This window comes from Poecilia latipinna, unplaced genomic scaffold (assembly GCF_001443285.1).
Source record: "Poecilia latipinna isolate Pla-1442-1.1 unplaced genomic scaffold, P_latipinna-1.0 Scaffold748, whole genome shotgun sequence".
Taxonomy (NCBI): Eukaryota; Metazoa; Chordata; class Actinopteri; order Cyprinodontiformes; family Poeciliidae; genus Poecilia; species Poecilia latipinna.
In genome coordinates, this window is record NW_015113364.1 from 213,082 (window position 1) to 234,965 (window position 21,884).

Below are 21,884 nucleotides of genomic sequence, written 5' to 3' on the forward strand. Positions count from 1 at the left end.
TTGGTCTGTCATCATAATTGTGACCAGAGCTGAACATTAAATCAAAGGATTTTAAATCATAAAGTGGAGCTGGTCATAGGTATTCCAGACTATTTCAAAAATGATGAAATTGATCTTTAGGATAGCTGGGTATGAAATTCCTAGAGATGTTATAGCATACACTATGTTCTACAGAGGATCCAAAATGCTCCCAGATAAGCATTTAAGTGTCATAGGTTGGTGTTGTGGCGCTTACAACTCACCATGGAAACAACTAAATAAGCACTTATGCTTTATACTTTCACAAATAGGAGACTTAAACATTGTTGTTTAATTACTCACCATCAACATCTCATAAGCTGCCTTTCGATTAAAATTGCTCAAAATGGATATTTGAAAATAAATTTGTATAATGGAAAAATGGCAATTTAGAAAAAAACAACCTTTTTTTAGGATTAGGTGGTTTTTTGGCTGTATCAAAATTTGGGAATTTTTCACATCACGAATCATACGATCAATAACTGGATGTTGCTGCTGCCAGAAACGACAAATTAAACATCAGGAAGTAAGAGGATGAGGGTGTGGCATGTTTTTTTAATAACTTAACACATGATTTTAGTCGCATTTCTTATTTATTGAAAACATGTTAATTGCAAAATGGTGTTTTTTTTCGACACTAGCAGAATGTCAACAAAGTTTTATTCACATTTGTAATGGAAATATAGCTATAGTAGCATCTTAAAGCCATAAGCTAACAGCAATTGAATTAGATCTTATTACAACTCATTTAAAACTGACATTGTATTGACAATCTGCTGCCTAACAGCAAAGCTTTTTAGAAGTATCGCTCTCTTTTTCCCCCCCACCAACATTTTATTACATTGGACAGAAATGTAAGAAGTTATAAGTCTTTAGTTGTGTTTCTGTGTGCCTGTCTTAACTTCGTGATGTGTTCCAGCCTTCCATTAGCATACAGATAGCATCTCTTTGTTTTTCTCTTTGAGAAAATACAGTTTTAATGGGTCTTTACAGCAGATGAAATCTGAAGGTGGGCGCGTAGTTATTTATTTTCCTCTTGAGTGCCACCAGCACACTTTCAGGGGACGGGTGCTCAAACACCACATCAGACCTCCGCGGGGGGGCTTTGCCATGGGAGATATAGATTAAGTTTCAGGTTGGCCGAGCAGAAACTGTAATGATTCTCACTGTCTGCCCTTGAAATTACCTTCTCATCGCATACTCGGATTGATACACACAGTCGTTTTTTTCCCCTCCTTTCTAACTCACCTGTTTTTCAATCGCAAATTTGAATAATGGCAAATGCTTTAACACTCAGAGTGAGTGCATCATTTCAGGTTAAACCCCCAATGGTCTTTTATATCCTTTCACACTCTGTCAAAGCATTTAGGCAGCAGAAACGGGATGCAGTTTCTGCTTTTGTTTCTCCCTAAACTCGGCGAGTAACTTCTGAACTAGCCTCAAAAATTCCCCACAGAAGATGTCAAAACAGATTAGCTTCTCTTAAATCCTCTCCCCAGATTAAATGATTGTACAAATCAAACTGGCTTTGAGGCTTTGCATAATTTATTTTTTTTCTCTCCCTCTTTAGAAATTCTGTCTTTGACTTTTTACTTCTCTGTTGTGTTTGAGCCTTGACAGACTATTAGTCCATAAATCAATGGAGATGATGTATGAGGCACCCATTGCTGGGGGGGTATAAACCTTTCTGTTTTCTATGATATATGACCATGTATCGTGTTGGATAAATTACAGTTACACTAACTCCCTTTCACGTATGAGCAGAGTGTAGCATTCAGTTCATCAGTAACATGCCACGTGTTGATTAGCATTTAAAAACATTTTATTGGAAAACAAAAAAAAAAAAAAACATAATTGATGTAATACTCAGGAAATTAAGATTGAGTATCTTGAATTGAATACGTTTGATCATAATTTGTCTTGTAAAATGTGTTCAACACATACAGCGTCACAGATGAGTTTACAAATGTACCCATGAATCTTATGTTAATTTTGGGCCATTAATATTCAGAAGTGTTTGGAGTTTTTTTTTTTTTTTTTTTTTTTCATATGAAATGATTATACAATAACATCAATTATTAGTACAAAAGAGAATTGGGAATATGGCTTTTTATGAACCCACAGATTTTCAAAAAGATCCATACTGGCTCACATATAGATAAGATATATAAGAGATAATAATACTTTATTATTTCCTGAGGGATGGGGTTATTTTGAAAGCTTTTTAATGCTGGCTTGCTTTTTCTGTTCCAAAACCGGCCAAGCATCGCGGCAGCAGCATTAAGTTCATATTCAAAAAGGCCCCAAAAAGTATATAAGGCCCCGTGAATTCCATTTAATTTTTCTCCCAAATTCCACTTAAATTTTTCTGAATTGCATTTTTTTTCTGAATTGCATTTCACCATACTTATTAACCCTTATTATGGTGCAAATGACAGTTTTATTATTGATTTTTGCTGACCAAAGCATAATAAAAAACTGAATGTTTGGGTTTGTTTGAAGAACCCAAACATTCTTAGTTTTCATGCTAAAAGCCATAAAATCGTGTTTTTAGCTTGAAAGAAAATCTGCCTTTTAGAATTGAAAAATACTTATATAGGTTCCGCATTTCATTGTGGATTCTATTTTGTTTATTAAATTCCATGATTCATCTGCATTTTCCGCAGCTCAGAAATCATAGGATCCTAAGTATACCAGTTAAAGTGACTGGAGTAGAAACATCTGAAGCATTATTATTGTTGGCAATAGCTACAGTTTCTGTATTGACACCGTTTTAAATCTTTATGCATCCAGATGAAGGAATAATAAATGTTTCATAATCTGTAGGCAATATTTTGGATGCTCATGGTTCATACTGACAAAACTCAGACTACCAAAGTTAAAAGGCTCACCTTGTCAGTGAAGCAGCAGATTTCCTAAATTGCCTTTTTTCACTCCTTCCTGGTCTCGTGCTTTGATCTGTTCCTCTTTCAGGACACAATAGATGTGGGAATAGCCTTTCATATGGAGCTGCTGCATGCCCAAGGTCTTGCTCAGCTTAATCCGTTAATATGTTTCGCAATAAAGACATCTCTCACTTTATTAACGTCGATCCAGACGAAAAAAGGAAGGAAAAGTTGATTTAAAGTTTCTGCTCCCGTAAGGTTTCATTGTGCTTTCAGAGGAAGAATGGCAATTCTAAAATAAAAGATAAAAGCAAAATTTCACCAGAATGTTAATAAACTTCATTCAAGCAAGGTATTTGTCATCTTCTGTAAGCAGACATATTCAATAAATTACAGTATTTTTGATATTTTTTCAGCTTTATCACCAAGTGAAGCACATTATCCACATTACCACACGCAGACAGATTTTCCACTTACAGTTAATGAAAAAAAAGACATTTAAAATGAGAATATTGCAAAAGACCAATAAAAAGCACATTTTAAAATGTATCCGTAATGACCACTTTGTTTAATACCTGGTTAGAGGTTGCCAATTTAAAAAATATATATTTTTATTCTGACAAAATATTCTCATCTGAACACATATTCTAATTTACCGAACATGGCTGTGTTAGTAAGAGATTACTGTTTATGAAATAATCTGATGACATCTGAACGGATGATCTGTACCACAGGTGGCAACACGTTGCTTTCGCAAAGAAAGCGGCAAATGAGAAAACATTGGAATTCCAAATAGGTTTCTTCCAAACCCGTTTGCAAGTTCCATGTTGTTTTAATGTAAAGTAGGACTAAAAAAAAAAAAAAAGAAAAGAAAAACATTCATTAGGGAAGCAGCCTCCCTTTCCATGAATATATCTGCTTCCATCGCCTAAAAGTCAAATCTTGTCTGATGTAATTTTTCAGCTTTCAGAGAAAGTTTGCAAACTGTCAAGAAAAGCTTTGCTGCGAAGAAGGTAAAAATAAACCTGGAGCTAACCACCGCAGGGACTGGAGACTGCAGAGCTTAGTGCTTTCACAGTCTTAAAATTGAGCGGGACTACTCCAAAAAAAAAAAAAAACCCATGTGAAACATCATAATCAATGTCTGTACATAAAGCGCATTGAGGCACATTGTGGAACAAAAACGCTCAATAAAACCCAGATCTTTGTCAGTGATTATATTTATTGGATTTTTTGCCACTTGTGGCCACCTGCTCTCATGCCTGCACCCTTTCCTGCTACTGCTTTGTCCTTAAAGTTCTCAAATACTTTTATGAAATGACCTCATTTCGACAGTCTGTGGGTTTCTCTGGCTGTGATGCTGCTCCCCCAACAAACAGCTAGCAGCAGCAAACCCTGTTTTACTTTTAATTGATATGCTGCCAGTGACATTCACAGTCTCTGCCGAAGATTATCTCAAAACTTCCTTCTGATCAGGTAGACTGTGTGAAGCTAGCACAACTGAGAAGACAAACTGTAGTCAGTAGTGCATTTTCTATCAGATTTAAGTGGAAGTACTTATGAACATTATACAAATGGAACTTTATCATGATGTGGTGATTCACAGACTCGAAAAGTGGACGGCATTGTCTAGCACTCTGCTAATTTAGCTTAAAACCCTGTCATTTCTTGATTAAAAATCTGAGTGAACAAAGATTACATTTGGGGTTCCTCAAGGCTCCCTTTTTGAGCCACTTTGACTCAATATCTGTACGATCCTCGTACCTCAGATTACGGATCACAATATCAGTTTGCATACGTATGCTGATGACACACACAATTATATTTATGTCATTATGAGACCACATAATGTTTCTGCATTTATTCTGTATTTTCTCCAGAATAATTTTAAGAAGCCAAACTTAAATAATTGATAGTTTTTGGTCTCAATTATGTGAGGTTAGAGGTCAGCACCTAACTGGCAGAGATCTAGGTCGAAACAGGATGCACAAAACCGGAACATAGTTTTATTTAGTATGATGCTTTCTTGACTGATCTCTGCAGGAAGTCTACATACAGCCACATCTTATCTATAAAGCTTCTGCAACACTGAGCAGTACCAAGACAATGGATCATATATCAGTTGTTGTTTTTTTGCTTGCTGTTTTTGCTGTGAAAGATTTGTTTTAAAAGGTTGCAATGGTTCTACAAGGTACAGAACAACAAAGGACCTAAATACGTCCGAGTCACTCTGCAGGTTTGACCCTCTTAGATCCTTACAGGTCATCAGAGGGCAGGACACATTTAGTTTCAACCCTCCTCAGCTCTCAAACCAATTCGCTGAAAACCTGAGACGTGTGGAGACTGTTGGGTCCTTTTCAAATTTAACACACTGAAGCATTACCGTTTTTTGCCCGTCTACACAGCTATCCCATAAACGTTGAAGATGACTGTATCGGGTTATTTCCATTGGAGTGTTTGGTTAATTCTATAACTATGTCACATTGTCCTACATTTCACTTAACAGCGAGTGCACTTATAGCTTATGTGTTGTGTATTTTTAGACTCATTCCTAGGCTAAAAATAAAAAAAAAACAAGGTATTTAGTGGTGAAATAAAGCTGCTTAGTGAGTGCAGTGAACATTTAAATAATTCAGAACAGACTGGAGATGTGGTGAGATGAGACCCAGTTTGCACTAATTTGAGCAACCATGTTTGGATCAAGAGACATTTCACCAATAAACGCCATTTGGGTGAAACGTTACAGTAGTTTGTCTGTTTGACAGGAGGAGTTTACCATCGAGGTCATGTAACATAAACTTCTTCCTTTACCCAGAAGTCTAAAGATCAGTACTGGATGGATATTTAACTTTGATAATGCAAAACATAGCAATGCAACAAACAAGTCCAGTAACCTCATTGAGTGGCCTAGCCAGCATAGGCCTCAGTCTTATACTCAGTGTGTGGACTGAGCTGTAGAAGTACAACTTAAAGGTTTCATAGTTTTTGTAAACAGAAGTAGGTGAAAATCTCTCCTGATATGCGTGAGAACCTGGCGACCAGCCACCATGTCAAGTTTTGCTAACACGTCTCACCGTGACATGTATATCATGACCACAGATCCACCGGAGCTGAACAATTTCCTACCACGAGAATCATTAAAACCACTCACTTTGCCTTCTCCTCCGTTTTCTATCAACCTATCACAAGTTCTTCTCATTAAAACGTAAAAAGTTTGCAGCCAGTTTCCTTCCCCTACAGTTTGCCAGGATGCAAAAATATTTTGTTCTTCCTGCTTGAGTCTAAATCACGAGTTGTCACAGCTCCCATCACTCGGTGAAGCTCAGGAAGAAAAAAAAATAGCTTATCTTTTCTGTTGAAAAGCTGACTTTGACCGTTTGTACTATTTATGCTTAAGTTTCTACTGATAACACACACACTTTTTTTTTTACTAAATGGAGTGCAGAAAGAAAGGAAAAATCACTGTTTTGTTATCTTTATGCGACTTGAGGCATTCTGATTCTCTTTATATTGAATAGGCACATTATTATTTCAGTATTGAATTGGTGCCCTCCGAGATTGTCTTCACAATACAAACACAGCCTGCACACCCTGACAGTTTGACACTTTAATTTTCAACAAAATGTTTTACCTGAACTTCCCTGATAAAGTGAAATAGATTGCCCTCATAAATATATTTATACTGTGTTGGAAAACACTGCATGCTTCCTCCTCCGTCCTTCAGGTTGGTGATACAGAGTGTGATCTGCAAAACAGAGCCACTACAGTGACAGTTTCTTTTCTGAGTCTGACGAATAAAACGAACACCTTTCAGCCTTACTAGTTAGCTAGCCTTAACTAACTGGTCTAAAGTTTCTACAGTTACACTTAAAGTGTGTTCACTGTGATTCCTTGACCCATAAATCCGATTCTGAGTCTTCTTTTCTTTTTCTAGGTTTGGAAAGGGCAAGAAGGACGAGGACAAGGTGGAGAGAAAGAGCTCAAGAAGATCGAAAGCTGAAGATAGGCAAGGATATGAAGATGAAACCATCCAAATGAAGCAGGAACAGCAAAGGTAAGCGCAGATACTGAACTAGCTAATGGCCGCCCCCCCAAAAAATGATGCTGGAAGAGTTTACTCAAACAAATAGAAGTTCAAGAGAAACATCAGGTTTTAAAAAAAAATGGCCGCACATCAATTAATCGTTTGTTGATCAATAAAATTAATGAACTTGTATTGATCCCTGTCAGGGATCATGGATCTGAAAATACTTAAAGAAGTCATATTGTCATATGCAGAAGAGGAAAACGCCCTGACAATCCCAAACACACCGTCTTGTTTCCAGATGTATAAGATTGACATTTTGGAGTGGGCATGCCAGTTTTTAGACTGTAGTCTAATAGAAATTGTTTGGGTTTACTGGGAAAAAAAAACACACTGTTTCTGCATCACAAACCAAGAAACTCAGAGGAATTCTGGAGGATTGTGGGTTGGAATACCTGTTCACAAGAACCAGGAGTTGACTCCATGAAAAACAGATGTGGAGCAGTTCTCAGAAACGGCTGCTTATAAAACTGAACATTAGTGAGTCACACGAAAAGCTAAATATTCAAACATTCTCAGGTTTGTACAGAAATGATTCAAACTTGTGATGGTATTCCTGTTTTTTTCCAATACTCTGAATTTTCTCTTTTCTTTGTTTTTATGACTGAATAACAAAAGTAAATTTTTCTATCTGTTTCAGTGTTTCAGCTTAAATTGCTGTTATTTAAAACACAGTCCTACATTCCTAAGCTGGACAGGCGTGGACAGTTTGCCAATATTCAAGACGTGTCTTTCCATTTCAGCAGCACATTGAATGAAACGGTTGTGGAGTGGAGTGGCCCATGCCTATCTCAGCTCTTAGTGTCAGTCCTGTGAATTCAGTCTTATTGTTTGGTGATTAACGATTAACAAGCATCAACGAAGGTTGTTGGTCTCCAAAGAACACACTGTTTCTCTTGATCCCATCCTTGCGGTTTTGTGTCTTCTGATCGTATTGTGGACGTATCGGGATGTGACCCCGCTCCTCACCAACATGTAACTCTCGCCAGTAAAATAGCTTCATTTAGGTTTTCATTCGTCCCGCCATCGGCGGCGGGACGAATGAAAAGGCAGCTTGCCGCCTCCGTTGTTCTCCACCAGCCAAATGAACTCAGTAATCAAACTGCCGTTGGTAATGACGGCTAATTGAATAGAAACAATGGAGCTTGATAGCGCGCCCTCTTACAGTGATGGGAGAAAAAGGATGGATGGTTGTTGAGAACGTAATGCACAGACACACACCCACTCACACACACATGCAGAGGGAGAGAGAGCCTGAACTGTCACAAAGCCCGTCTTCCCTGCTGAATGGAACATCTGGAGGTTTTACTCAAATAACTGCACCACGTCGCTTCGTGGTATTGAACTGTGATTTGCAGTGAAGGTCCGATCCATTCAGACCGCGAACCTCTCTGGCTGTGGGCCTGGCCTGTTTCTTTCAGTGAGCTTTGGAAACCAGCAGGCCTGTTTTTTCCCCATCCAGACCCATCTCCTTTTGAACGGCTCCCAAACAGCAAGAATCGATACAAAAACACAGTGGGCATGAGATAATGTTCGGTGCCATTGAACCATTTTTTATATATATATATATTTTTTTTTTTACATTCTGTTAACCTCAAACCCTTATTGGGATTAAATGTGACGGAACAGCACAAAGCAGCTCATGATTGTGAAGTGGGAGGAAAATGACGGTTTTTACAGCTAAAGTCTGCATTTATTTTCACCTCTCTGTGCTCCGATGCTCATGTATCGCATCCACTCCTTTAGAAGTAACCTATCTAGTAAATGCAGTCCTCCCCTTCTTAAAATGTAAATTCACAGTACAAACCTACCAGGGCAGTGCTGTACACTTAAACTGAAAGGCCTAATGGAATAAACATAAATCATAAAAGAAGCCAGGAGGCTCATAGCAACGCCGAGGTAGCAGCAGCGATTCACTACAAAATCTGCTGAGGAAACATCCTCAGTCGAGCACATTTAATGGAAACGAAGGACTAGAAAGCCGTTGTTGGGAAAAAAAAAAATTATAACAGCTTTTATTTATAATTTGCTTCAAGTCATCTAGGGATCATGACGAAGATGTGGAAGAAAGTTCTCTATCCAGACAAGGAGATGAAAAAGTTCTTGGCTTACTGCTACATTTAGTAGAAAGCAGTCACTACACTTTTTCCTGAACACACCATCCCCACTTTGAAGCATGGTGGTGGCTGCATATAGAACTAATTTTATTCAGCAAGAACTGAGGATTTGGCCAAAGCTGATGGAGCTAAACACAGGGCATCCTGGAAGATTTGCTAAAGCAGGGCTGTCCAACGTGAGGCATGTGGGCAAAATGCGTCACGAAGAATACTTTGCTGCATCATGGGATTTTTATCAATAATGTTAAAATGTGGGCCTCCAGTAAAATTGCTTCATTTAGGTTTTCCCTGATGAGAATGTTAAATAAATACTCCTAAAATTAAAATAAAGGGAGACTTTGGTTGAATTTGACAACAAATAAAACTAAATAAATCAAGTCCAAAGGAGACCTTAGTACATCCAATAAACATAGCTATGTGTAGCTGTTTTCAATGGGATGATGAGGTAACAATCATTCTAGTAGATTATACACCCAAAATTAATTTTTAGACAAGGAAAATGCACAAAAGACTCTTTTTGCAATTGTTGAACAGATCTGAATGTAAAAATGTGGACAAAATGGAATCAAAATGTGTAAAAAAAAAACTTAAAGATGTATATATAATTTTGGTGAACCTTTTGGCTAAAAGTTATGAACCTGTTGCGTAAAAGCTACTAGACTGTGGCAAATGTTCACCTTCAGCAGGACAACGACAACAAACATTCAGCCAGAGCGACAATGAAGTGCTTCAGATGACCGCTCATCTGTGTGGTAAGAGTCTGGACCGGCACTAGAGGATAAGAGGCAAACCTTGGAGGTTTATGTTCACACGCACCCCAACTAATCTGACCTTTAAACTATTTTGTTAAGAAAAATGTCCAACAATTTCAGTTTCTAGATGTACAAAACTGGTATGAAAACACTCCAACATAATCCATGTTAAGTTAGTAAAACCAAATATTAACTCAGAGGTACTAAATTCAAATGTGTTTCTTCTATTTATCCTCTACTTTAAGTTGGTTTATCCCATAAAATTCCAATAATGTACACTGGTGCTTGTTTCTGTGATGTGACACAATGTTCAAAAGTAATGAATCCTTTTCAAAGCATTGAATAAACACTGTACCGGTTATATTCTTCATTCTTTTATCACTTCTGTCACACATTACTGCTGATTTGTCTTGAACAGATTCTCACTCTGTCCTGCTTTATGTCCGTTCTGCATCTCTGAGCTCTTCCATGTTTCTTCTGCAAAGACTGACCCTCTGCTAATGGAAAGGAAATCCTATGGGAAATTGCGGTTTTTAATAATAGACCAATGTACCATAAAACCAATGTCCAAAGCCTTAAGGTTTGGCACCGTGACGGCTCAGACGTCCATTACCGCTTGCGTTCTTTGGTGACATCGCTGTTTCGCTCTTCTGCTGTGATAAATTTCTCAGTCATAGTTGTCCACAAAAGTCATCTGAGTTGATTGAGCTTTCTTTTTTTTTTTTTTTCCTGAAATGGAGACCGGACATTTCTGAGTGCCTTTAGGAAATGATTGAGCTCATCAATTCAGGCTTATGACGACGCTGCGTCGGAGCACTACCCACAGCTGTGAACCCAAAGTGTCTGCTCAGCCGACATTAGTGATCATTAATCCGAGCAGACAGTTCTGACAAGTGCTTTAAGTGATTAAAAATAGCAGCCAGTGAAGAGGTGAAGCAGATTACTTTATAAAAGGTTTGCTATAATAAGGAAGCGATGATCTTATATTTAAAACTTTGACCCTTCTATGATTCTTGTAATTGATGGTTTGGCCTGCGAGGCTCACAGACACAATCCATTTATTTTAGGTTAGGTGGGATCCAAATTAATATCCTTTCAGTGTCTTCTGAGCTCTAAGTGATGGAGATGAGAGTACATAAAACGTTGACATCGCTGCTGGAGCTAAGCTGTGTTGCATCACTGCCAAAATAAGTGGTTCCCTGCAGAATTTTAGTCAAATTTGGCAGTGTTTTACAAAGCTGCTGTGCTTCGTTATTTCATGTCTCATTAAAAAGCATCCTAACCTGCACCAGGACGGATAGAGCACTACACTGTACAAACAACTCAATTTAGGTTGGTAGGACAGGGGTAGGTTGATTAAGCACAATAGGGGCAGGTTGTAATGTCTAACATTTAGGCTAATAAAGAGTAAAAGTTGATTATCCAACAATCCATTTTTGCTCAGTCTTTATAGGGTTACGTGAGTGTTGGTGCCAGTACCCATCAGTCTTTGGTAACAAGGGCATAACCCTGAGACACAAAAGATAAACGGCCAAAACAAACCCAAACAGAGAATGTGTTTATGCTGTGGGAGGAAGCCGGAGTACCCAGAGAGAAACCACACAAATACAGCAAGAACCTGTTGTTCTTGTTCAACATCAAGCCAAAATGGCAACATCTGTTATGTTTGCAGCTGGTGCGGTTCGTGTCCACACGGCACTGTAGTAAACTGTGTTTACACTGTCGCCTGTGGTGGCGCTGCACCAAGAACTACCAAAAAGAAACAAGAGACGACACAGAGCGCAACTTCCTTCTTCACGAAATGTTAACAGAAATTGAGTGATAATTTAGCAACTGTAAAATTTGTCTCTGGTCTTTTGGCCTCTTTTGTCAAAAGATCACAAGCTATTTCTCCTGCTAATGCGAGACGTGTTTGTTTTGGTTGTATTTACCCAGAATGCCTTTCGCTATAGTTCATTTCCTGCTTTTGGGATGGTCTCTGGCATGCTTTCGGTAAATACAACCAAAACAAATTGTGGAGTACTTATACAGCAACCCAGAACAGGAACATTTAGTTTATATACTTCCCAGAACAGGAATTAAAACAGACCTGGAATCCAGAGAAACTCCTGTTAGTTTATCTAGAGAGGCTATTCATTACCTTGGATCAACATCTAGCATTAAACATTTTAATATCAGAGCAAGACCAGGAGAAAATCATGTTAGATTACAAATCTAGAACAAACTTAGAAAGTACCATCTACATTTGATTTATAGAATCAAACATGGAGAACCAACATTTAGTTTTATCAGGTCAAGGATGCAGATAAACCCCTACTAGTTTATAAATTATGGACTGCTTATTCTTATTCTTATTAAACATGGGGAACCAATACATTGTTCTGTACTTTTACCTTTTTGTCTTTCTTTTGGTTGGTTGCTTTGTTTGTATTTCTTTCTAATTCATGTAAAGCACTTTGAATTGCCCTGTTGTTGAAAATGTGCTATATAAATAAAATGACCTTACCTTCGTATTTGAACTGCACCAGAGTTCACTTCAACCGCACCGAGACCTAGGTTTTTTAGGTGGACCAAAGTTTTATCAGACATTCACACCTCCCCAAACAAGCTAGACTTGCTACGCAAACAAACTGGAGTTTGATTAAAGCAGACTAAAACATGGCTGGTGTGTACCCTTTGGGGTGTAGCTTGTCTCTGCAGAGCAAGCCAGTTTTCTGGTTCTCTTTAGTCTGCGGACAGCACCCATAACACTTTTATCTGACTGGCTCATGTTGGGAGGCCAATGGATTCAACAAGTTCCATGATTGCATCCGTAGCGACAGCCTGACTTATTCATCCAGTAACATCAGGGTGAAGAGAAAGGATGAAAGACACACAGGCGGCGTAGCGTTGGCCGGGCTTCTATCAGTCTCTGGCTTATCTCTGCACATTCCAGTCCTGAAATTTAATTTTTCTGTCCAAAGTGATTGGACAAAAAAAAAGAAAGAAAAAGAAAAAAGAAAGAAATGTGACATTGTTCCGTCTCCATTTTCTGCCTGAGCTGAGCACCATTTTCTCTTTCTCTGAAGCGGCTGATTATGATGTCCATTCTCTGTTATCTGCTTGGCTCTGCTTGGCTTCTAATCAGCGGCCAGCAGTCCTCTGCCACTCCTTTTGTTACCCCTGCCTGGACTACAGCAGAACTCATCATTGTTTTTCTTTTTTTTTTTTTTTATTCCAAGAAAGAGACTTCCTCTTGTTTCTTAATAGACTTCAAACTGACTCCAGGCAAACACAACCTGACCCCTTTTTCTGAACTAGTCAGCACAATTTGCTTTTAAGAAGAAAGGACAACAAAACAAAACAAACCTCGATTAGGGATGAGAATTTGCTTTTCTAATTACCAAAAGAATGAAGAAGCAATCTGCCTCGGGGAACGCATTTTTTTTTTTTTCACTCTTTTTGCGACCAGTGATACTGTTCCACTTTGTCAAACTATCTCATTATTTTCGAACTTGGCGTCTGCATCTCATTTGCACAGTGAGTTCAGAGAAAGGTCTAACCGGCTGATTGAGAAGAGTGACGAGATTTGTAATTATATTGATACCTACAGGAAGTTAATATGATTATTAACACCAGAAAACAGAACAATTATCTCCGTGATTGCGTTACGAGCCCAGTTTCGACGCCGAGATGGGCCGCTCGAGATTTGTGATTCTGCACAGGCGGCTGCGTGCGGAGCCATTTGCCATCCTTTGATGAGATTCAGCTTCATTCTGCCCTCCACCTGCACTTCGGAATACCGCGAGCATGTTATGATGAAGGCATACTGCAAATAAAAATCTATTTCACAAATGTCAATTTAAGAGTACGAGAGCAAATACATTCTGTTTCATCTGCCGAAACAATCCATGCCGGAGAGGCATGCCTTCAAACTGCTAAGTATGCTGACTTGAGAATGAATAAGAAATAAAGGCGACATTCCCTTTTCACTCTTGTCGCTTAGCGTGGATGAAACACTGACAGAAATACGGCGATGGAGCTCGCTGGCTTCGCTACGTCAAAACATTGCTTCTGTTTGCTCAGAATTGGCATTTAATTAAGACAGAGAGACCTTAAAAAAAAGATTTAAGGTCTGTTTCTGCAGCACAGCGCCAGTAAGAAGGTTTCATAAACAGGCATTAATAGGCAATATAGAGGCATTATGTAAGCTTGACTTTATTGAACTTTACATCAAATTATAATGTTATTTCCTCATCAAAAACATAGCCTTGATTCTTTTGTGAATGTTTGAGAAATCTTTTAATTTCCATGGCAACCATTCAGCTGTGTAAATCACCTGGGTGGACCTAGCTCCACCTTCTACATGCAACGCTTCCTCAGAGCTGCATTTCCAAGCTTCCGAGTTTCAGCCTCATAAAGAAGCCCTCCCTCATGACTCCCCCGATCAGCTCCTTCAGACTAGCCAGCAGCAATTAGCAAACACCTGGTGGAACTGGGCTTCAGCTGAGCTCATTGTAGGAGCTACTTCCCAGTGCAACACTGGTAAAATGTTGCTAAACAGTTAATAGAGGACAGATGTTATAATGGCTTCCCTAAAGTGGAGTTTCAGAAAGAGCAGGAGTTTCTTAAAGCATTAGAGGCCCAATTTCAAACCGTGAAATCAGAGTCAAATTTCTTATGAGTCATATTTCATACATACAGCATTTTTTTTTAACAACTGAAGTTAACATAGTTACATGATTGTGCTCTAAAATGGCACTATGTGCCTGGACAATACATGATGCCCCTTTAATATAATTTTTGTGGCTTTTAATCAGATATTTTAAACAAAAAACAATGAATTTTAAGTCAAATAATTTAAGTGCTCAAGTTTGGATTTTCTTTTGTGGGTTTTCTATCATCCAGACATGGATTAATATTTAGGTATGTATTTCTTGGAGAGTATATATTCTTGATGCTTTTTGTTGGCAGTAATACTCCACCCGCATTACTGTTACTGTCTATTGACTAACCTTAAATTCAGAAACTATAGTTTTAATAAGTTGGTTGGTTTCTTGTCATGGATGCGGCTTTTAACCGTAGTCCAGGAGTTTTAAGTCCAGTTGAGGTCAAGGCTTTAGAGTGAATTTATGTTTAATGTCTTTCCTACATGGTGAGTGTTTGGGGTCTATTTCTTGCTTAATTTAACATTCAGTTAACTCTAAGCTTAAGCAATATGACCCCAACTTCAGCTCCTTTAATCAAGTCCAGCTTGTGTGAGAAATTTTCATTTATCAAATTTGTTGAAGTTGTTTTTTGCCTGGCCATGCTCAAATGCATCTTGAAAGGATAAAATGAGCAAGACATTTCTTTCCTTTGTGAGTGCATGTCGACGTTTCACCAACACTCTGATAGCTTGACATGGTCCTTCACACTAGTCGCGTTCTAAATGATTTATTTAGTTGATATGGATATGTTGGAAAAAGAGAAGCAGGGTGTCATCTACATGTCACAATCTTCTTGAAGAAATGTTTAGTCAGTAAATTAGAGGCTGAACTTGTACTGCCCTGGTTGCCTTAGCATTAGACTGTCTAGACAGTCTATTTACCAAGAGGAAATGTCATTCCAATACAAAGTCATGAAAGCTTAAAACTTAATGCAATTTTTCCTCTTGTTCAAAGTTCAAACACTTGAAATGCTGGAGCTGAACTAGAAACTTACTCTCTCTTTTTTTTTTTTCATCAATTTGATTAAATAACCCAAAGCAAGCCTGCAGTTGGATACTTTACTGTCCCATTATCTCCCTTGCAGGGTTAGTTTTGAAACTACATTGCTTTCTTTGCTAAATGTGGGCTGTGGTTAGAGGAGGAGAAAGAAGACAGGCAGGTAATTGGGATTGTACAGTAATAATGTGTTTGGTGTGGGCCAGACTTTCCTGGGTGTTAACATACTGGGCCATTAATTGGCTAATGGAGTATATGTGGTGGAGAACAGGGGTGGTCTCTGAGGAGAAAGTGGGGGGAGGAGAGGAGTTGGCGGTGAAGCTGTTACAGGTTGCTGAAGTAAAACGCTGTTAGCAGGCGTGTTGAGGTTTGAGGCTAATGAGCGGAAAAGTGGTCCATGCATTCTGGCACTCTTGTTCTGCTTCTAGAACAACTTTATTGTTTGATGTCTTTTTTTTTTTTTTTTTTTTTTTTCAAAAGCATTTTGGTAAGTATTTGGTAATACGGTAGCGTAGAACAAGATCACAATGTTTGCGTTTCAAAAAGTACAACTTGGTTGTCAATTCTACAAAAAAAAATGTGTACAAAAACTGCATAATTTTAATTATAAATAAATATCAGTCTTAAAACATAGTGCTGCATACCTTTCTACCTGCTGAACGGTGATGTCTGAGATATGCCACTCAGTCACCCAGTTATGCTCTTTTATTACTCTCCCTTATACCAGTGAAATATTTCCCTTCAAACATGCAGAGCAAAATACTGAATGTTTAAACTATTTAACACAAACTGGATCCAAATAAAACAATGACATTTGACGGCCACATGACTTACAGTTTTGCTAGTTTTGCCAAGCCTGTTTATTGACTTTTTTCATGTCAGACTCCAGCCTGGAAAGGACATTTCATCTCTAGCTTAAAGCCATTACTCCAACCCTAAGGTCACCAAGACTGTTTTTCATGGATCTGATTAGTCCATAAAACACCAGAGGCTCTTTAAATCCCAGGAGAGTGACGTGAACCTGCAGTAACATCATTCCCGACAGAGACCTGACATCATTGTGCAGGTGGAAAACCTTGTGCAAAGTTTGGTTTTTTATGTCATATCTTGTGCTTTTTTTCCCAAATAAAGAAAAGCAAAATTAAAGCACCCCACTTTTAACTATCTAAATTGATCATTTGTTATACTACACCACCTTCTCAAATATTCAAAAGAAAAAACAGAACGGCTCAGCTCATCGCTAAAGATGACAGCACACCTCGGAGCGTTGCATCAGCCTTCCAAATCTCATTCTCCAGATAATACCAAGAAAATAGGATTCCGGGCGGTTAGGAGTAAACACGGCCGCCTATGGACAGGATGTGGGAATTGGGTTAATCTGGCACTGAAAAATGGTGATTGTTTGAAATGTGATTACTGTTATTAAAACACACAGACCTGGGAGAGCCAGTCCTGCAGGGGGAATTGTGCTGTGCTCCAAACCTGCCAATCATCTTCGAAGAGCAGCAAGGGGGGGAGGTCAGAGGTCACCTGTGACCTGAGGTAACGGGGAAGTTTTAGCAGTAGGAGGCTGCCTGTGCGTGCATGAGTGCGTTCCCCATTGTAGTGCGTCCAACATCTGGAACCAGTGAACGGTTTGGTGGCTGCTGTTGCCGGGGTCACCACAGTGGAAGTTTAGATGCCCCCTCGTCGCCCCCTTTTGGTTGTCCTCGGCGCTCCTCTCTCTGTATCTCTCTCTCTCCCCTCCACTGTCCTCTCCGTCTCCTCCCGCAGTGCCAGATCTGCTCGCACACATGCAGCGTGAGTCTTGTTAGCTGCAGACAGATGGGCGTTCGCATGGAACCGTTCTGGGCGACGGGAAAGGTCTGTGAAAGGCTGTGTTGTGTGGCAGGGTTCCCATGGGTGGAACAACATGGAAGGGGGCATGAAGAGAAGAAAACGAGATTTCCTTCCCACCTTCTCTTATTTGCAATTCTAAGGAACTGATCACCACTAGGCCTCGCTTTGCTTACTTGTATGAACGCGCATTGCAAAAACACAAAATCGCACCAAGTATTTTTGGTCTAGTTGTAGTGCAAATAACTTAGTACGCTTGAAATAAAACAAAACTAAATTGCAATTAACTTTTCAGCTTGTTTTAGGTCAATAATTCCCTAATACTGATTTAAAAAGTATTTATTCCATTGGCAGTTTATTTCACTTTTTCACATAAATTAAGGAATTATTGACTTAAAATAAGCTCCTATATCTTGCTGAAAAGTTAGTTTTGTCTTACTTCAAGTGTACTAAGATATTTGCACTAGAAACTAGACCAGAAATACTTGGTAAGATTCTGTGTTTTTGAAGTGTTTACATTTTGAGACTGACACTTCTTTTCCCATACTTTATTGTAAAAAAGTCAATGTTGTGGCACAGAAGCTTTGGGGTGCAGGTGCTCAAGTGTTAATAAAGGGGCACATTGTGCTCCACATACAACTGCCATTTGCTTTAGTGGTGTGAGATTTATTTCATCCCATCATGTACATTTTAAATCAAGGGCCAATTGTAGGCTGATGCAGATGTTTAGTGATGTTCAACAGAACAGAATCAATCAGTCACGTTTATTTGCATAACACATTTCAGCAACAGTGTACTTCAAAACCCTTTACATCATAAAAACACCAAAATAAAAAGCCATAAAAACAACAAACAGTCACTATTAGGCCTGTCACGATAACAATTTTTGCTGGACGATTAATTCTCTAAAAAATTATTGCGATAAACGATAATATTGTTTCAAGCCCTTTTGACACTGATTTAATGGAAATGACTAATAATGCATGCGATTTCCTGCCATAGATAGACGCACTTTATTTTCAAAAGAACACATAACACTGGAACTGATTAACTAAATAAACAAAACAACCAAAAATAAAAAAAAATACAAGCGCCATCATCAGAATCATCAATACATATTCAATGTGATGCTCAATGTCTCATTTATTATGCAGCTTCAAAAGCAACTCTAAGCAGGTGGGTCTTGAGCCTTGATTTTAGGGAACTCAGTGTTTCGGCTGTTTTGAAGTTTTCTGGAAGTTTGTTCTAGATTTGTGGTGCATAGAATCTGAATGTGTCTGTTTTTGCCTGGCAATATTCCAAAAAATGTGAGGTGGTGGTATTATAGGTTGTTACATCCAGAAATGCTACCTTAGGCCACACACTATAGACTGTAAATTAAAAAAAAAAAAGGGGCAGGTGCTTTAGCACCTCCTAGTGTCTGTCTGTCCCTAAAACTCAGTCAGATTGGATGGAAACTATCTGTTAATAAGAATGTTTAAGCCATATTTAAGATTCCCTATTTAATTTAGGTGCAGAGTGTCTCGGCTATTTCAACCAACAAATATTTCCCATCATATAGCACTGACTGTAGACAAAACGACTCATTTTGGTATACTTTAGCTTTGGGTATTGGAGTAAATGAGACAAATGTAAATGTAGGCTATACTTTTCCGCTTTTTTGGGGGGGATCTTCTTCAGGTTTTGTGCTTTATCAGAAGTAAATTGAAACATCCATGTCATTTGACGTTCGTTCCAGAATCCAGGCCAAGACACGGGAAATTCGGGAGCGGCAGGCGAAGGAGAGGGAATACGCCGAGATCCAAGACGTCGTCAGCCGCACCTTCAGCTCGGATGAGGAGCACACCTACGCCGGCATCGGGTCGCTGGGCTCGTCTCAGGACAGCGGCAGCATCGACCCCTACGGCCACCACTACCACCTCCCTCAGAGCCCGCAGAGTCCTCGATCCCCCGTCAACCCACAGCGTAACGGACCGCCTCTGGAGGCGCTGTACGCCCAGGTCAACAAGCACCGCAACGGACGACCCGCGGCTCCCGACAGGTAAGGAACCCAATTCAGATCCCGCCGGTCGTCCGAATGAGACCGACCAGCCTTGCTCCTCCGTAGCTTACTGATTTGCATCAGTCTGGGAGATTTACATCTCATCTATTATGCATAGACAGTGGTGTGAGTTAATTTGTTCACTTTTACTTGGCAAAGACGAGACATGGTTCACAGATCAACACTGAATTTCACACAGCGTTTTATCACATGCTTTATCTACAGGGCATTCCCCAGAGCAGGCTGGTAAAATCCAGAAACAAAGTAAAAAGAACATCAGAATCCTATCAGTAATTCTTCATGGCGGAATATATTATCTAGCGTCGTCTCACTTTTTTTTTTTTTCCATTTTGCCGGGATCACAGGTAATCTCCTTGGAGTCTCGTAGCACAGACACGTCTTTACCTTGAGCGCATGTGCAGCCGACGGCTTCACCACGTCAATAAAATAATAAATCTACAGTTTATAAGGTTGCAACACCATAAAGTTGCTTTTCTGTTCCAATAGCAAATTACCCAATATTTTAAACTACCCGCTGTCAGTCGGCAGCCACTAAGAGCTCGTTACACAGTTTGTAGGCTCAGAGGCTTCAGATCTCTGTTTTGCCTTCGCGCTGGAGGTAATCCAATCTGTTTGGAAGGCGCAAGAGAGATGAGTGTAATGTCGGGGAAAACTTTCTGCAACAGATGCTGTAGGGCTGCTTCAGGCAAATCGGTAAGTTGTGAAGTTGTCGGGTCATGTCAGGAAAGTTTTCCCAGAACATTCTTTCTTGTAATTTAGTTTATTTTTTTCCATTTTTACTTGAGAAAAACGAATTACCCTCGACCTTATAACATTCATTAGGTTAACTTCTTAAAGCCTGATGCCATTTTCTCTTTCTGAGTTGACGTAAGATGCTTTTATTGATACTACTGGTCTTTCCAACTTTTGGAAGATTGAATAATACCCACCTCCTGAGACTGACATGTGTCTTTGGCAGTGCAGTGACCTTTTCCTGCTGGGCGGTGGTTGGAATAATCTGTTACTGTGTGTATGTGTGTGTGACCAGGAAAGAGTACCTCAGGATAAGTTGCTGGATGTTTTTAAGAAGATTTGAGGAGGAAGGATCTTCATTCTGTAACCCTGATGGGACAGTAAATATAGAATAACAAGGCCTTGTGTTCCCCCTGGAAGCCAGATCAATCCACATGGGGACTTACCTGGTATTTCACCAAAAGCCAAAGATCCGCATCCGCTATCTTCTCTGTACCAACTTACAATGATTGTCTTGATCTGAGCTTGTATTTCCAGTTCCTTTTCCTTTTCACCAAAAAGGTTTTCATTAAAGAATGCGTTTTCTTTTATGTTTTACAAACAAAACATCAGAGAAGTACAACTTTCCACATCTATCTTTATGTTCTTTTGTAGCATCTTGCTTCATATGTTACATCTTTATTCTTTTTTTTTTCCATGCCTTGCAAGAACAATAAAACTATAACCTTAAAGCTTCATATAGATGATAATGTGTCTGCAACAATAGCTACAAAGTTCAACGTATTTTATTAGGATTTTATGTGATAGACCTATAGAAAGTAGCATATAATTGTGAAGAGGAAGGACATTGATGGTTTGGAAAATTATATGAAGAGCTTTTTAATTTAATTTGAATCTGACATTGGTGCCCATCTTTGGCAACACTTGCCCATCTACCTACTGACAAAAAGGGGGGTGAATATTTTAGCAACAAATGCATTTCTCATTTTACCTGTTTTGAAAGCACCTTAAATATGCAGATCTATCAGCTATTTGCAGGTTTATTTCCATATTAAAACTTAGCGTTTCATGTTAATTATATGCAGAAGCTTCTGTTTAGTTTCGGCTGTGAGCTTTGAGTATTGATTGCTGTATGTGGAGCTTATTTGCAGGAACAGGATTAACTTTTCTGAACGTAGCAATTTGATTTCAAATATGCACAACGTGTACGACACTTGGGTTTTCGTTTTGCACCCCCTCTCGCTTTGCATATCTTATGTATGCCAGCCCAGCTGTGTGCCTGCCTGCAGTATTTGTCTGAAATACAATAATATCCACTGCTTCTTGGTTCCCTCTGTTTTTCCATTTACTGTTTTGAAAAAGGAGCCAGAAGCACATTCAGATTTAAAACTCCCGTCACTTGCCTATCATAACCAACGTAAACAGCAATTTGCATTTCTAGATTGATCTTAATGGAACTGTCAAGTTTAAAGCTCCCATAAAACAGAATTTGCAATTATTTCCGACCTTTCCAACACTCACGACAACAAACATGAGTTAAAACTCATTCATATTTTGTTGCATACACTTTATTGCTTTTTTTGAATCTGCAGCAATAACATAATTTGTGCAGGTGAAGATGTTTTACTCAACAGACCTCAGTGTTTCTTGAGAATAGGGACAAAACAGGTCCTATGGATAAAGCACAAAATTTGAATAAAATATACACAAAATA

General features: G+C 38.9%; 1 protein-coding gene across 1 annotated transcript in view; it reads left to right on the top strand.

Annotated features, from left to right (window-relative positions):
• Positions 1 to 20,077, top strand: part of LOC106955576 (partitioning defective 3 homolog) — a gene marked incomplete at its 5' end in the record, with an annotated part of 185,235 nt that extends 165,158 nt beyond the window's left edge. The window contains 2 exons of the mRNA XM_015045839.1: positions 6,838 to 6,957; positions 19,115 to 20,077. Coding sequence (XP_014901325.1) covers positions 6,838 to 6,957; positions 19,115 to 19,421 — 427 coding nt within the window. The remainder of the gene's footprint in view (positions 1 to 6,837; positions 6,958 to 19,114) is intronic.
• Positions 20,078 to 21,884: the final 1,807 nt, after the last annotated feature.